The sequence below is a fragment of the Prenolepis imparis genome, unplaced genomic scaffold (assembly GCF_030444845.1).
Source record: "Prenolepis imparis isolate NDT839.2.m4 unplaced genomic scaffold, iyPreImpa1.0 SCAF_1, whole genome shotgun sequence".
Taxonomy (NCBI): Eukaryota; Metazoa; Arthropoda; class Insecta; order Hymenoptera; family Formicidae; genus Prenolepis; species Prenolepis imparis.
Genome location: NW_028141159.1, coordinates 21,381,759 through 21,400,264, shown reverse-complemented (window position 1 = coordinate 21,400,264; position 18,506 = coordinate 21,381,759). Strand labels below are relative to the sequence as shown.

At 29.3% G+C, this 18,506-nt stretch overlaps 3 protein-coding genes and 1 long non-coding RNA gene across 4 annotated transcripts in view; 1 reads left to right on the top strand and 3 right to left on the bottom strand.

Annotated features, from left to right (window-relative positions):
- Positions 1-18,506, top strand: part of LOC145936068 (uncharacterized) — a 102,379-nt gene that overhangs the window by 26,017 nt on the left and 57,856 nt on the right. The window lies entirely within an intron of this gene.
- LOC145935884 (uncharacterized) lies at positions 1,042-3,784 on the bottom strand. Its single transcript, XM_083037641.1, has 6 exons — positions 3,406-3,784; positions 2,595-2,943; positions 2,019-2,255; positions 1,683-1,796; positions 1,352-1,507; positions 1,042-1,098 (listed from the first exon to the last, which is right to left on the bottom strand). Exons 1-6 carry the CDS (start codon positions 3,660-3,662, stop codon positions 1,048-1,050), a joined length of 1,164 nt encoding a protein of 387 aa, XP_082893767.1. The 5' UTR covers positions 3,663-3,784; the 3' UTR covers positions 1,042-1,047.
- Positions 7,263-9,455, bottom strand: LOC145935920 (odorant receptor 4-like). Its single transcript, XM_083037727.1, has 6 exons — positions 9,199-9,455; positions 8,495-8,840; positions 8,147-8,380; positions 7,811-7,924; positions 7,554-7,709; positions 7,263-7,313 (listed from the first exon to the last, which is right to left on the bottom strand). The coding sequence occupies exons 1-6, from the start codon at positions 9,453-9,455 to the stop codon at positions 7,263-7,265; spliced, it is 1,158 nt and encodes a 385-aa protein (XP_082893853.1).
- Positions 12,079-14,758, bottom strand: LOC145935969 (odorant receptor 9a-like). Its single transcript, XM_083037811.1, has 6 exons — positions 14,502-14,758; positions 13,768-14,113; positions 13,034-13,246; positions 12,700-12,813; positions 12,390-12,545; positions 12,079-12,211 (listed from the first exon to the last, which is right to left on the bottom strand). Exons 1-6 carry the CDS (start codon positions 14,756-14,758, stop codon positions 12,161-12,163), a joined length of 1,137 nt encoding a protein of 378 aa, XP_082893937.1. The 3' UTR covers positions 12,079-12,160.

The window sequence follows — 18,506 nt, the reverse complement described above, 5'->3', positions numbered from 1 at the left end:
TGTCTTACTCATTTTTGCACTTATGATCTATCAGATAAAAAAAATACGCTTAGAAAGATAAAAAGAAATAACCTTTGATCAACTATATTTTTCGAGATATACTATATGCTATAGAATTTGCGTAATTTTAGAAGATCCTGAAATGTTATTAAGTAGATTGTAACCTGGCGCAACCGACCAATCGAAATTTCTCATTAATTATTTTCATATTGCGTGCACACATCGCATCATGGTTTATACATCGTACTTTTTCGCAAGTTGCATGAAAAGGGAAGATAGGTAGTCATTTTTTCTTCTCTCGACCGCTGGAAATACAACCGTGAATTGTTTACTTTAAATATGCAATGATTCGTGGGGTGATGTGCATCCGACATATAGTCGTGTCCGCGATCGTTCAGAAAAGTTTTCATAATATAGGGGATGAACGAAAGATACATAAACAGCTGACATTGCAAAAATTTACGTTGTTCTACTTATAACAGTTAAAAGTAGGACTTGTATATTTCAACAATAATTATAATATAATATTATAGCATTCGAGCAATATTTTGACAACGAGAAATATACAAATATAAAATTTTATATATAAAAGTATGTATATAAAACATATACATTTTTTGCATATTTATATAAATCAAAGATAATTGCAAGAAAGAATAAAATATATTAAGTAATTTTAATTAAGTCTCTCAAATAAAATAAACAATTCACAGATTAATTAGAGAATCAAAAACAAAGAATATTTTCTTTATTCACGGAAATTAATTGTAAATGTAAATAGATATGCTTTGAATATATTTTGAAAATTATTTATGACGTTAATTATTTACTTGACTGTGTATCACTGATCCAATTAAAAGACAACAGATTATGTGGCTATTTTTGTTTTACATTTGTATTTGGAAAAATATTTTATATTACAATGTATTCTTTATTTTAACTAATAATGTTAATAATTTTATTTTAACAAATAATTTATTTTAACTAATAAATAACTCGCGATACTTTCACTATTATTTGAAAATCAACATTTATCTAACAGGTTATTTATTGCATCGTCAACAGTACCGACAGGTATGATCCCGAAGCATTCATAATCTGAAACAATTTGCAATAATCTGAACCTTTTGTATTAGAAATCAATGCATCTATAATTATGATATTATAACAAAAGCATATGAGTCGTTCGCTCGAAGAACGACTTAAGTCGACTTATGATTAATAACTCGAATCACACAGTTGAATCTTTAATTCAATTTTTTATGCAAAAACTTAAGTCGACTTAAGTCGTTCTTCAAGCGAACGACTCATATACTTTTTAAATTTTAAGATATGTATGCATAATTCTTACGCTTGTGAAGGCTTCTAAGGAGAGATTCATCATTTTTCCCACTGTAAGCGTTAACTGCTTCTGCGATCTTAATATGATAAATAACAAAATACGACTGTCTTTAGATTTCAGATCGTACCATGCACAGTTGTACGCTGCAACGCCAATTTCCTTGCTCTACATAGGTAATATTAATAAAGAAATTATTAAAAATTTAGAAATAATTTATTAATATTTCTCTAATGTGTGTCTATAATATATAATTTTTAATAATATCTCTTTTAATAAAACTAAACACACAATTATCAACTTATCAATTCTTTATGGTCATAAATATCATCTTGTAGTTAACCTTGCTGCTCAGATATTCTCCAGCGAAGCAGAATATAAACGCCTCGAGATTTGTTATGGTGTAAAATAAGAGGGACTTTAGTATCTGTTCTAATGCATTGGGACTACCGATAGCCTATGAATATCATACGAAAATAATTAAATATAAATCATATTTTTTTTGACATTTTATACATATGACAAAAATATATGTGAACGGAATATATTCATAAAAAAATAAAATTTTGAAGAATTTAATGAGAATAACTATAAATTTATAATATATATTTCATAATATCGTATATATTATTTATATATAATTACTTGAAGAATTTCAATAATTTTATATTCAACTCACTGTTACGATAACGAAGGCTAGAGAGCAAATCAATATTGTATTTGAGATAAACTGCAGCAGCGCGATGTACGTATAGAGACTTTCGATATTCTCTGAAAAACTGATGATTTTTTGATGCTTTCGAATAATTTTAGTCGTAATAATGTGATATGATACACGTTTGCTCTCCTCTTGGCGGGGTACAAGCTGCAATAGCCAGTAACGTATAATGTCGATTTGACCAGCTGTATGTAGAATCTGAAAATAAAATCCTGTTGAAATTGATCAAAATTCAGCGAAATAAAAAATGTGCATGCGTGCACAATAGAACTATCAAAACATAAATAACAAATCTCACAAATCAGATTCTCCATTTAAATTCTTGCATCTCTATCATGGTTTTAAAACGCATCCAATGAAATTGATTTATCCGAAATTAATTGATTAATTTATTATATATTAAACTCAACACACATTATTATATTAATTTATATTATATATAATATAAATTAATTATATATAAAATAATTTATAATATTATAAATTTATATATATGTATATGTATATTTATATATCCCTCCTATATTTTCAACTTACCAAAGTCAATAATAGAGAATTTGTGATACCAGCCGCCCAACCGTAAAAAAGCATAATTATGAATTGTATGATTAATACGAATCTGTACATGCGCTGCGTGTTTATACGGAAGGGCATTTCTAACTTGTTAAGGAGGGGTAGTTCTGTAGTCTGATCAGTGACATCGGCATCGGCCAAGATGATGCCGATGCAGTATGCCACAATTGTTGTCGTGTGAAGTGTGACGATCGCATTTGTGATACGATCCGATATTTTCGCTTTGCGTGCTGTTTCGCGCATACTAATGACATCACCGTTAACGCAATCATTCCAATCTTCCCTTATCATTGCCAAGATTTCGACGAATTTTCTGTGGATGATTATATTAATTGATCATGTATTGTCAGCGCAATTTTAATTCTCACGTTTTGAAAATTTATTTCTAGAAAATTTGTCAGTTTTTGATACTATGAACCAGTTTTGGGAAATTTTTATTTATTAAAAATAATTAATTATTGGCGAAAACGCAAAGATGTGTCAACATAATATAGAGATTATATAACTACATTCTTTCTTCAACAAAATTCTTTAACAGAAAAGTGCCTATCCAAAGTCCATCAAATCGCATAAGTAAGAATCATTCTCATAATCATATAATAAATGAGCAAGAAAAAAACTTTTTGGAGTTTTGTGGTTTTCTACTTTTAAGGAAAAAAAATAAAAAAAAAATAAAAATTTACAACTAAAAATTTTCTAAAAATTGACAACTTTATATCAATCGATATGTGTTTTTTTTTTGCAGAGTGTTGTATTTCTGCATCACGTTACTTACCTCTGATTGAACCAAAACACAATGAATTTAATAATCACTTTGGCATACGCGAGGAAACTAGACATGCAGTCCATCAAGTCGAAGAGTTCGGCAGAATGTATATGCGTGAGAAAGTAACGATAGTGACAGAATAAAATAAATATCACCGTAATGATCCAACATATTCTGCAGAGCACTATGCACGGTACGCCTGGCCAAACACCGCACAAAGTAAGCATAAACTTCAATGTGCGATTAAGCGTACTCTTCCGAGCCATTTTTTTTCAATTCTGCCTGCTCTCCACGTTCAAGTGAGTCCATCGATGTGTATATATAACGGAATAAAAATTCTCGGAAAAATAAAAGAAAGAATATACGCTCCGCTCACGTATACGTTTTCGATGACAGTTTTACGTATTTTGCGGAATATTTGCGCGAAGAGAAATTCTGCGCCCCCTAAGAGCTCTTCAGAGCAGGTCTTTAGTCATTAGCAATTGATCACACGCATATACGTGGTAATCGAAGTTTCTCATTAATTATTTTCATCATATTGCGTGCACGTATCGCAAATACGTTGTGGTTTTTCGCAAGTTTGTTGCATGAAAAGGGAAGATAGATAGGTAGTCATTTCTCCCTCTCTCGATCTTCATTGGAAGTACAACCGCGAATTGTCTACTTTAAATATGCAATGATTCATGCGGTGGTGGAAACGACGATGTATGTCCGATGCTCAGTCGTGTCCACGGCTCTTCAGTATGAAGTATCGAGGTGTAGAGAATAAAGTGCCGAGAAGAGAACGAATACACATAACTGAATGCGACACTACGTTACTTTGCTTGTAACAATTAAAAGTAAACTTGTGTTACAACAATATATTTGTGCGACAAATATTTTCAAAAAATTTACAAGTGCATGGAAGTGCGTGAAACAATCTGCTGCAACCTGTGTAAATAAATGCTAATCGAAAGAAAAGATACGATAATGACACGTAATTTTAATATTTGATCGATACAGATTACAGATGCTTACATCTAATGTGATGAACAATTGACAAGTAAACCGGATAATCAAATAATATAATTTTATTTAGATTTCAAATCATATTATGCAGAATTATACGCTTTAATTTTTTGTATCCTACAAAGATGAAAAAGATTTTTATTATTGATTGCATATTTTTTATAAAATATTCCTTTTCAATTTTAAGAAGTGTGGAATTTGCTTTATAGATTTTAATATGTCAAATATTATTATTGTATTTTTTTATTGTTATTAATATTGTCTTGTTATTTTAATTTTATTCAAGTATTCCTTGACAAAACAAAAAATAAATACTGAGTATGATTATGACATACAATAATAAAAATTTATCTACTATTGGATTAATCGATTATGTTAATGCGATATTGTATAGAAAGTACAACGCAAAGAGATTAGGAAGTTATAAGAATTACAGAATTTAATAATTAATTATAATTAAATATTAAAGAGTAAACTATGATATTTATAATATTAAATTGTTCGCACTTATGCACAACACTTTCTTACTTACCGTTAAAAAACTTAGTGAATAAATTATTATCATGTTTAAGATTGAAATATAACGCGATGTATATATGAAGGATTTTCATACTCGCCGATAAAATAATGATTTTCTGATGTCTCTCCGAACTATTTTATTCGTCGCAATGGCGATTGATTCTCATTTTTGCGATATGCAAGCTCTATCAGCTATACGCATCAATCTGAAACGTATAATATTAATTTGACCAGCCGTATATCAGGTCTAAAATAAAGATCCCATTGTGTTAATAGAATCGAATTGTGGTATTCAAATGTGTGTGGAATAACTGATATTCAAAAGGTGAAATAAATGCGTATTGTGCGAGATAACACAATCAATTTCTGCGTCTATCGTATTGAGGTTTCAGAATTGCGTACAATACAATCGCTACATCCACCAAATCCAATATTATCTTTCCAATTATGTGTAGTTTCGAGTTTCGCTCAATTTTATTTTCGACTTACCAAAGTCAATAGTAAAGAGTTTGTTTTATCAGTCAACCAGTCGCATAGGATCAATTGCGGGATTAATGCGAATCTATATGTACGTTGCGTGTTTATGTTGAAGGAAATTTCTATCTCTCTTTTGCTGAAAAAAGAGAATTCTGCCTGCGGTATTAACATAGGTCAGGATGATACTGAGAATTCTGAACCATTTATTCGAATCATTTGCGTTTTTGCATATTGATATTGCAGTTCGTGCAATTATTCCATTTTTCTATCACCATTTCGTCAAAATAAATTTTCTGTGAATGATTGTATTTATCGATCATATGCCGCCAATTGCAAGAGAATTTTAATTTTAGCGTTAGAAATTAATTTCTTTAGAGATTTGACATTTCCAAATGTTGCAAATTAATTTCTAACGTTTTTTAAACATCAAGAAGTATCTCACTAATAAATTATTACTATTATTATATCGATCAGTAAAAATTTTATAATTATGTAAACAAAAAAATTTTCTTATCTTTTCTCATCTGAGGCTGCATTATAAAAATATATTATTATATAAAAATGTATTATTTAGTGTTTTTTATAGCTATATATTAATTCGATTATAATTTCAGATTCTGTTAGAATTTTACTTTTGAAAAAAAATATGATACGAGTTTAAGTCGTCTGAATATTCCTCTGAATTTTTTTATAATCTTCAAGTATAATCTTACAATATTTTTTCTTGGTATCACATCGATGAAAACGTATATTACTGAAATATTTTTGCAAAATATTCTCAGCGCATTATGTATATATTGTATATGCATTAAATTTTACTTTCTTTTGATTAAATCAAAATAGAAAAAATTTTACAATTATTTTAGAGTATACAAGAAAACTAGACAAACAGTCCAAAATCATCAAGACATACATCAAGAAATCGATATTGATAAAACATAATCATTATAACAATCCAAAATATTTTATAGAATAAAATATATGAAGTGTCTAGTCAAATACCACATACAGTGAATACATAAATTTCAATGTGCGGTTAAGCGTACTTTTACACAAGCCATATCTCTTATTTCTTTTTGCCTTCGTGAGCTGGCGCAAGTGAGAAGGTATAAAAGTGTATATAATAGCAGAAAAACCTTCGAGAAAATAAAAGTAATATACTCGGATTAAATGTATATCTTGATGACAACTTTGCAGAAGTTTTGTAGTTCAGAGAACCGAAAGAAAACTAAAACAATTAAGTGCGACACCAGAAAAATTTATGTTACTTTGCTTATGATTAAATGATTAAAAATATATATAAGTACAATAATACTGTTTGTATTTAATAATATTTTATATAATATATATGATATTAATATTTTAATAAATATTATTTTTTAATTATGCAAACAGTTTTTAATATTAATTTTTCTTAATATAAATGTTATATATATATATATATATATATATATATATATATATATCTCGAATATTATCTGGTTTTTTAATCCAGCAATTTTATAACACTGGAAGCACACAAATATATATTAGTATAAATCAGCGATAATTTTACAACCGCTCTGGAAAAATCAAATTGATATAATTTAAGAAGTTATTTTTAATTATCACGATTATAAAAAATATCGATATAACATGATTATTTTATGATTTTTGGAAAATATTGGGATTTAATTAAGATATCGTGATATCAGCAAGAAGTAACGGCTCATTATTTTTCTAAAAATTACTATCTTTTTTTAAAACATATAAACATGAAAAATATGTGGCGTCACTATATATATCACTAGTGAAGATATATTTACACATTGCATGATATATGCCTCACGACTATTGTTTAAAAATCTTTAAACGCACGATGTTTATTGCATGGCCAGCAACACTGACAAATATGATCCCGAAGCTTTCATGATCTATAAAATATGGACCCTTTGTATTAAAGATTAATATTTTTTTAATTATAATCTTACAAAAAAAGGTGTTTTGAATATTGCTATATAAAAAGTTTATATACATAATATATCGATATAAAAAGATTAGAAGACAATATATAAATTTATATAATTATTAAGTAAATTATGTAGAAAATATTTTAGTATAATATCTTGTTATGTGTTATTGTCCATAATTATTTTTCTACGTATAAATCTTACGTCTGTAAATGATTCTAAAGAGAGATCCATTATTTTTCCAACTGTAAGCGTCAATTGTTTTTGCGCTCTTAATATGATAAATATCAAATTACGATTATTTTTAGGTTTCATTTCATACCATGCAGAATAGTACGCTGCATTTCCAATAGCTTTGCTCTATAAAGGTAAAAATAATTGAGGAGCTGTCAAAATATTTCTTTTAATTCGCCAAACTCGCAATAACACATTATCGATCATTATTGTCCCACATATCTAACCTTGTTTTTCAAATATTCTCCCGCAAAGCAAAATATAAACGCTTCGAGATTTGTCACAGTGTAAAATAAAAGAGTTCTCATTATTAGCTCCGTCGCATCGGGGTTGCCAATCGCCTGCAATATTAAAATGCGAGCAAGTATTAGCAGTCATTATTATCTTCAAAATCGTAAATGTTTCTATTATTCTATTGTACACTTGAAAATCCAGAGAAATTTTATTTTAAATAATAAGAATGCAGCCATAGAGAACCGAAAGTCATAGTGATCAATATTATAAAATTATGAATATCTATTCTCTTATAAATAATTATAAACCTAAATTTTTTTTCCACTCACTGTTACAATTAGAAACCCCAACGAACAAATAAGCACCGTGTTTAAAGTAAATTGCAATAATGCGATATACGTGTACATATTCTCGATGTATTCCGCGAATTTGATGACTTTTTGATGCTTTCGAATGATTTTATTTATCGTGACGACAGATTCGCCTCTCTCTTCGTTATTTTTGATTACGAGCTCGGTCAACCAGCAGCGCAGGATGTCCATTTGGCCGCCTAAGTGTAGAATCTGAAAATAATAATCTCATTGCCTAAATTAAATGACTAAAGTTTCAGGAATTATACATATATATAGGCAGCAAGAAAAAAATATTACAAGGCATAACTTTTTCTTACGACTTACCAAAGTTAAAAGCAGAGCGTTTAGTAAACCAGTTCCACAGCCGGACAGGATGAGATGGACAAATTGTACGTATAGCAGTGTTTTATACCTTCCTTTCGTGTTTATGTCGATAGGAAGGGCAACTTTTAAGAGGAGAGGTAGTTCGGATTGATGATCGGTGACGTCGACGTCAGCCAAAAAAATTCCGATACTATATCCAACGATGGTTAACGTGTGAAGTGTGAACATCGCATTAGTGATACGACCTGCTAATTTAGCCTTGCACTTTGTTTCGCGCATATTAATGTCGCTGTTGCTACACTCGTTCCAATCTTCCTCCATTATCATTAACATCTCGGCGAATTTTCTATAAACAAATATAATATAATCAATGATTATTGCGAAAGAAGTTATATTTGTCTCATATTGCAGAGATTCTCGTGTCTGAAGAATCAATCTGAACGAATTTGCAAAGCAATTATTATGACACTGTTCGTCTTTGAACAAAATTAAATTTTGTTTATCTTCGAAATAAAATACATGTGTGCAGATACATACATTGATTGCGGCATAAATTGAGAAACGAGATAATTAATTAAATATATTTTATATTCGCTCGTACAGCGAGTGTGTGAAAAAAATATATTCCGTGAACAAAAATGGAACCAATTTCTGAAGATATAACATGTATGATTTGTAACATATTACTTATACGTTAGACTCACCGTTCATTCCACCAAAATATGATCAACTTAGTCATATACTTCACTTGCGTTAGGAAGCTACTGAAACAGTCCATTAAGTCGAAGAGATCACTCGTGTGCAAATGAATTAGAAGATACCGGTAATGACAGATATTGTCTGTCGCTAACGCGATAATCCAATACACTCTGCAAATTATAACGCACGATGTCCCTGGCCATATACCGCACAAAGTGAGCATTAACTTTAACGTGCGATTAATTGTGCTTTTACGCGTCATAATTTCTTCCCTTCGTTTTTCCTACACACCGTTTCTTACGCGGGGAAAAAACATTGAATCGTTCGCATGCAGTAGGACAAACGCGCTTTCAGGAAGGTTAAAGAGCTACGATACTCTCGATATATTTCCCAACTCGATGTTCTAGAATGATTGCGTAAAGACTGCGGGAGGTCCCGAAGAGATAATCAAATGCGCTCTCTTAGAGCGATCGACCAACAGTAATAATTCATTAAATATTTAACGGCGGTAAGTCATTAAATATTTTTTGTCGCATTGCGTGCAGAGCTCTCGCGATTACGCATTTATCGCGTCCTTTGCAATACAAGAAGGGAGAGATGCGCATGGGGTCATTTTTTCCTTCCCTCGGACAGTGTTAACGCACTCGCATATCGTTTCAAATAAAAAATATGATCTATGTGAAGGTAAATGCGGAGATGTACGTCCGTCACACGTACTTCAGCAAAGCTTAAGAGCCTGAAGCCAGTCAGAAGCGATCTAAATGTGTAATTTGCATACTGCGGTAATATTTATGAGAAATTAATAATAATTATTAATTAACAGATAATTAATATAAAAATATTTATAAAAAATTAAGTGAACATGCAAGTGAAGTAATGTGATGTGAACGTATTTAAATGTGCAGAAAATATTTTTTATATATATATATATAATATTGAAAAATTGTGTGCTTTAAACAGAAGCCTCATGTGTGTATGGATATCTAATTTTTCCTTACATTTGTGCAAAGAAAAGATCACATGACTTCTCTTTAAAATTTACAAAAAAAAATAGTATTATTTTCTTTCACTGAAAAATATATTTTGTATATATAGTATTACTTTTTAAAATATATTATTACTTTTTTTATATATCTATTATTATATTTATTCATTTAAGAGTATATACTTGAAAATATATATACTGTGTTTTTGTCGATATATTTTTATGATAGTGTTATTTTTTGAAATTTCAATTTACGAAATACTGTGTAAGGATTGTTTTTTTTTCTCGTCGTAAAAAAAACGGATATAAAAAATAATTTGATGTACACACGGAGATATAATTGATATAATTGGCAATAGATAAATAAAATATATGTTTTATTAATTTTTTGGTATCCCTCTTAAATGATTATCTTGTATGATTAGAGATATTATTATCTTAGGAATTGTTTACGAATATATTTTATTTGAAAATATATTTTAAGTTATATAGTTATGGTTGTTTATAGTCATAGATATGCAACCGTTTTTCGTTTTTTACATATAGTGGCTTGTATTAAGTTAACGATTTTGTATATATTATCTTGTACATATTATTTTTTTCTATATAAAAGTTCTAAAGTACCTAACAATAAAGAGAGCAGCTGATTGAATAATAGAATAAGATAAAAATAATTTTAAAATGATATACACATTAAAAAAGATTCGATAATCAGTCACAATTTTTTATTTCACACCGAGCTTAAAGTATTATATAAGTTACAATCATAAATCAAAGATTCGAAACATGTGATGCATCGAACAGATGATGCATATTCAGGAAAAGTTTTCGCTCTTTTATCTCTCTCAAATAAATAAAGAGATTTGAACATCACAATTTAATAATAAATTATCGTGATGTGACATCTGTCAATTAACATATTTCGAGTTTTATTTCGATTTATACGCAAATGTATGTAGAATTGCATGACTCGTTTGAAAAGTAAAAGTACAATAAAAATACGATTACATTAATTCTTATTTGATTTGAAATGCAAATTATTTTTAGTTATGCTAACACACAATTAAATTTTTTTAATTTCTTGGTTAATTACTCTTTTTTTACAACTAATAAATATAATAATTTTTTTTAAGACCTGGCTAGTAGTATGTAGAATGCTCTGATGCCTTTACAATCTATCATAAGAATGATCTTATTAAGCGCGGATGAAGATAATTTGTTAATATAAATATGACAGATACAAAAGTTTCGACATATAAAATAATGACATTCCATTGATGACACGAAATGCAATAAGTAATTATCAGCAATAATAATTGCGCACAAAGTAATAAAATAAAGTAGTGAGAGCTTACGCTGGTAAAACGTTCCCACGATGGATCCATAATCTTGGTAATCGTTAATTGCATTTGCGATCTCAATATCAAAAATGTCAGCTTTTGTTCATGAGCATGTTATATTAAAAAGATTTGTAAGCTGCATCTCCAACATGTTGATTCTAAAGGCTAATTGAAGCATAACAATATATTATATTTCTTATAGATATATAATTTACATGTAAAGCGTGAAAGAAGAAATTGAAAAAAATATAAAAATAAAAGCTGATAACTTTCATTAATTTTATACGTCATATTGTAGAATGTTAAGTTAATTTAAACATAAAAATTAAATTATATACATACACACACATTATGTGTGTAAGAATATGTAATTTGCATTTATGCAAAAAAAGACTTCACGAAAAGAAATAATTAAGTATTGTTTTTTTTTCCGGAAAATTATATTTTGCATATATTATGTTACTTTTTTTATATCATTATATTTATTCATCAAACAGTATATACTTAAAAATATATTATATATATTGTGTTTTTCTCGATATGTTTTTCTAATCAGTGATAAAATCATTCTACACGTCAGTTGGTTGAGTTACTTCATTTTGACTATCGCGTAAAAAATAACTGGATGGTCTCTTATGATGCTCATTTCATCGCCAGCAGTACCGACAAATAGGATCCCGAGGCTTTCATGATCTATAATAATGTTGCTTTTTGTTAAAATAGAGAAAAAACGAGATATATTATTATAATAATGTTATAAGAATCTCTATGGTAAAAGAATAATCAATAAACATATAGATATATACAGGTATGCAATCGTATTCAAAGAAAGAAGCTAAGAAAAAATATTTTTTCTTTATATATCTCTTACATTAGTAAAGCATTCTAAGGAGAGATCCATCATTTTGCCAACCGTGAACCTCAACTTTCTCTGCGATCTCAAAATTATAAACAATAAAATACGACTATCTGTAGTCTTCATATCGTACCAACCAGAATTATACACCGCATTTCCGATTGCAATGCTCTACGAAAATATAAATAACGAAGAGATATATTTCCCTATATAAAAATAATGTGGATTTTTCTTATAATACATTATTTTCAATATCCCAAATGTCGCGCACATTATCACATCTGATACAATTGATATTGTTACAATTATCTATTTAGTTGCTAACCTTGTTACTCAAGTATTCTCCGGCAAAACAGAATATAAATGCTTCGAGGTTCGTTACAGCGTAAAATAAAAGAGATCTCATTATCTGCTCGGTAGCGTCAGGACTGCCGATTGCCTGTGATATCGAAACAAAGTGAATATACAAGGTATTTTCAAAATTAGTAAACAGTCGCTTTCATGCATCGCGCGTTTCTATGAATGATATACGTATAAATAATAATAAATTAATTCGCGTAAGATAGATTAGTAATAAAACTAAAAGTATTAAATTTATTAATTGATTTTAAAATAAAGTATGTATTTTTATTCCTAAAATTTTGACAAATTTCACTCACGGTTACAATGAGAAATGCTAATGAGCAAATCATCACCGTATTCGATGCGAAATGCAGTAAAGCGATATATGTGTAAAGATTCTCAATTTTTTCTGAGAAACTGATAATTTTTTGATGTTTCTGAATGATTTTTGTTATTCTTGCGATCTCTATAGGTCCAGCTTCCGTCAACCAACAAAGTAAGATATTTATTTGACCACCTATATGTAGAGTCTAGAAATAAAGATTCTGTCATTTATGACAATCATTATAATTGTTTACCTAAAAGAGAGAAAGAAATATAAAAATGTCGTAATGAGAAGTAAATTTGTCAAAGTGCACGTAAGCGGATCAATTCTCGTAGATTATTCTTTTAAAAATGTTACTAATAAAATCTCATTGAGAAGAATCAGGTAGTGAATTTTCAGTGAAATAATCAATGAAACATAGTGTGTGTATTTTCACTGAACATAGTGTGAGTATTTTCACTGAAGATCAATAAAAAAATAAGAAATGCTCATTAATCTTTAGTGAAATCTGTCACTGCCTTTGTCAGTAACATTTTTATCGATTTTAATTTAAGAGTAAATAAAATACTCAATTATCCGTATTTATTATTTGGTATATAATAAAATGAAATATTTAATAATATAATATAATATTTAAACGGATAATTCGCGCACAATAGGAGAGCATCACATATTTAATTAATAATTATTTTTCATGATACTTGCTTATATGGAGATGCAGGTTACCAGAGTTAGAAATACGGCGTTGAATAAACCAGCCCCCAAACTGCACACCATCACGTACACGAATTGCGTAGCTAACACCAGTCTGTACTTGCGTAGCGTGTCTATAACGAAGGGATATTCCATTTTCATCATGAGGGGTAGCTCGGCCGTTCGATCGGTGACGTCGGCATCGGCCAGGAGGATGCCAACGACGTATGCGAACGCGGCAATTGTGTGAAGAATAATTAGTCCATTGCAAATACGGCTCGATAGTTTTGCTTTGCGTGCAGTTTCGTGCAATACAACACCGTTGTCACTGCAATAGCTCCAGTCTTCCGTCATCATTGTCAAAATTCCGATGAATTCTCTGCGAACGATTTAATATTTTGTCTTTGAATGTTTCGAAACAGTTGCAGAGATACATTTTAATGATAGTATTATTTTTTACATGAAATTTCAATTTATGAAATATTGTATAGGGATTGTTTTTTTTCTTTTTGTCAGAATCAAAACCGGGTATAAAAAATAATTGGATGAGCGCGTGGAGATATAATTGTGGCCAAAGATAAATAAAATATCTGTTTTTTTTATTCGTCTTAAATGATTATCTTGCACAATTATCTAAGCGAATTAAAGATGTAATTATATCTTAGGAATTGTTTACAAATATATATAAAAATATAAAATACTTGGATTATAATGTAAATATTAGTTATAACTTTGTTTACACTTGTAGACTCTAAATTGTAACTTACCTTTGTTTCAACGAGAAGATAATGACCTTAAAGGTCAACTTTACATGTGCCAAGAAGCTACTCAAACAGTCCATTAAGTTGAACAGATTGTCGACATGAAAATGTGTTACAAAATACCGGTAGTGGAAGAATTGATTGATTGCTAGCGTAATTACCCAAAACACTCTGTACAATAGAATGCATGATATACCCGGCCAGACACCGAACGCGGTGAGCAAAAGTTCTATCGTGCGATTAATTGTACGTCCACTGGTCATAATCCTCTTATTTTTCTTTGCCTTATATATCGTCTATATATCAAGTCGGAAAATAAAAATGTATGCGGTCAGAACAGAAACGCTCGAAGTATAAGAGACATATGTTCTTAAGAAAATTATATTTTTCAACTGCAGTCCTTTCGATGTACGTTGCGGAAAATTCGCGTGAAGACTGGAAGCTCTTAAGAACATCGTGAGGCGATCGGTAAGTCTTAGACGATTGACCAATGAAACGTGTTCATTAAATATTTTTATCCTGCTGCGTGCAGATCATACGAAGTAGTCCGTATCTTTTACAGTTTAAAAAAAACGAGGGAATACAGATGGGATCATTTTCTTCTTTCCCTTCAATGCACACTCGCGAATAATTATCTTAAATATATAATGATCTAATGGACGCGCATAAACGCCGGTGTACATGCGCATCTTCAGCTACCTTTGTAAAAATTTTAAAATCTAGAGAGTGGAAAAAAGAAAAAGAGAAACCCGAGAGAAAGAAAAACAAAAGAAAAACGCATCACGTAATAAGCGCATGAAATATTATCTGACTGTCTTAATTTTCGTAGAACGTTATTTTTTGATGAGGAAAGAAAATGAAGTATCTGTCGAAGGATTTCTTATGTACTCTATAACGCCCTATTTGCTTTTAATAGTTCAGAGTGTAGTGTAACATCGTATATCATCTAGTGTATACGAAACTTGCTTGCCGAAGCCCTTATAATGAGTATATTAGATACGATTTGTTATTCGATCCATAATTAAATTGATAATAATTTTTCAGATAACTAATTTTTCACATAATTAATTTTCTTTAGAAAATGCCTAGTCAAATATTTGATACGTATTCGATAAGTTGATCGCGACAATTATGTATAAGCCGATTTTTGACATATGGTGATTTGTTCTGAATTAATAGTGTTGCAACATTATTTTTTTTATATAAAAGTTCTAAAATATCAAATAGTAATGAGTGCAACGAAAAATAGAATAAGATTAAAATAATTTTAAAATGATATACACTTTCAAAAATTCTATAATTATTTATTGTTTTTTTCTTTCACACCGAGCTAGTTACAATTATAAACGAAAGATTCGAAACATTCGAAAAAAGATTCATATTTAGGAAAAGAGTTTTCGCTCTTTTACCTCTCTCAAATAAATAACGAGAATTAAACATCACAATCTGTTAAATTATCGTGAAGTGACATCTGTCAATTAACATGACATACATATTTCGAATTATCGATTTACGCGCAAATGAATGTGGAATTGCATGACTCGTTTGAAAAGTAAAAGTACGATAAAAATACGATTACATTAATTTTAATTTGCTTTAAACTGCAAATTATTTTTAATTATTTTACACACATACACACACACAATTAAATTATTTTATAAATTGTTAATATATTAATCAATTTTCACACATTTATTAATTACTACTATATTAACCATTTTGATCGCATTTATAAATTATTATTATATATTAACCATTTTTTCTTTAATATATATGATTAGCATGATTTATATGTAGGAAGTTTATCTTAAAAATATTTACATGTTTATCGTTAAATTAATAATATAGAAAATATAAAAAATTAAATTAAGAAATGTAAAAAAAATTACATAAAACGTATGTGCAAGGCACCTCTAAAATCGATGACCGCGCAAACGATTTAGCAGTAAGCGATTTGCTTTAAAAATTCAATCCAGCGTAGATGTAACACACGTACACAAATGCATATTGCACGTTAAATTCAGAGATGATGAGACATTTGACAAACGTGCAATCAAGGGAAAGTTGAAGAGAGTGGCGTGCAGATAGAAGAATAACATGAGACGATAGGGAGAATGAAGAAGACACTCAGAGAGACTATATATATGAACAGAAATAAAAAACATGAAAGTATGTGTGAAAAATAATGTACTGGGAACAGAAGCAGAGAATGGAAAAAAAAACATTGATGAATATGATAAAAAAATGAGAGAACAAGAGAATTAAAAAGAAACTACAAATATAGGATAAAATATATAAGAAAACATAGTTATGTAGATAAAAACATAGTTATATAACAACGCGTACATGTACTGATGAAGGCAAAAATTAATACAGAATAATATTAATAAGAGTTTAAAATAGAAAAATAGGATAGAATAAACGCGATTGGAGCGAAGATACGCGTATAGAAAAGGAAGAGCATATTAATTATTGTTAATTTTTCAGACAAATAATCGTCTTTTAATTAATTATTAAACGCTTAATTACACTCTTTTTTTACAATTAAATATAATTAATTTTAATAAGGCAATGCTAGTAGTATATAGAATCCCGATGCTTTTACAATTTATAATAAGAATTATCTCGTGAAGCGCGGTAAAGAAAGTACATTTATATAAACACGACAGATACAATAAAGTTTCGACACATAGATTTATAAAATAATGATATTCCATTGATGACATAAAATACAATAAGTAATTATCGGCAGTAATAATTGCGCGCAAAGTAATAAAATAAAGTAGTGAGAGCTTACGCTGATAAAACATTCCAACGACAGATTCATAATCTTCTCGATCGTTATCGTTAATTACTTTTTTTTATCTCAATATTAAAAATAATAGCATTTGGCTTTTGTACACGTGCATATTGTATTAAAAGGATTTTAAGCTGCACCTGCGACATGCTGTTTCTAAGTGCTAAATGAACCAGAACAATTTATTATTTCTTATACATATAATTTACATGTAAAACACGAAAAAAATAATTGAATTAAGAAAATGTATCTTATAAAAGTAAAAGCTGATAACTTTCATTAATTTCATACGTCATATTGTAGAATGTCAAATTAATTTAGATATAGAAATTAAATTATATGTATATATACACTTAATGTGTGTTTGTCTTGCACGACTGCTAAGAAAGATCGTGTTTATAGCAGTTATTAATTAAATGCCACTTGTTGCAAAACTGAAATGTTTGTAGACGATTTGGAAAAAAAGTGACATCGCTAAATCAAGTTAACATCACACGTTGACCTTGATACTCAGGTATTCCCCGGCGAAGTAGAAAGTAAATGCCAGGACATTTATGATGATTCAAAACTTCATCATTAGCAGAGACTTCATCAAGAAATCACAGAAGCGTCTAAACTGTTTATTGACGCAACATTATTTGCATTGATGCTCTTTAAACTTTTGCAGGTCTCTATCTTTAACCTTTAGACTGTAATTTATTGCCATCCTTTAAAAATCTTTTTCTATTCAATTTTATTATCGAAAATGATATTAAAAATCGATTTTTGGTAAGATATTGATCTGATCATCAACACAAAGTGGCAATCGTCGTCAAGATATCGCGCAACTTTATACGCGTAACGAGAAAATAAATTCTGAATATTTATGAGTAATAATTTAAAATGTTGCAATCGTGATACCGTGCGTGAAAAAGAATTTTAAATATAAATAATAAGACTGACTTATCGTCGATTGATCCAAAATACGATCATTTGAAGAATAATGAACTATAGGCCAAATAAGAGTTTAGATTGGCCATCAAGTCCGCCAGATTGTTGATGCGAAAGTGCAATACGACGTAAACATACTGAAAGATCTGTACAATTATAATGTTACGAACAAGAAAAATCTGCTCACATGTCGGGATAAAAATCCGAAGAACGAGCTTTATAGAAAAGCACAACATGTGCTCATCATTTTCATAAGAAACAAACCCGTCTACAGATGACTTATA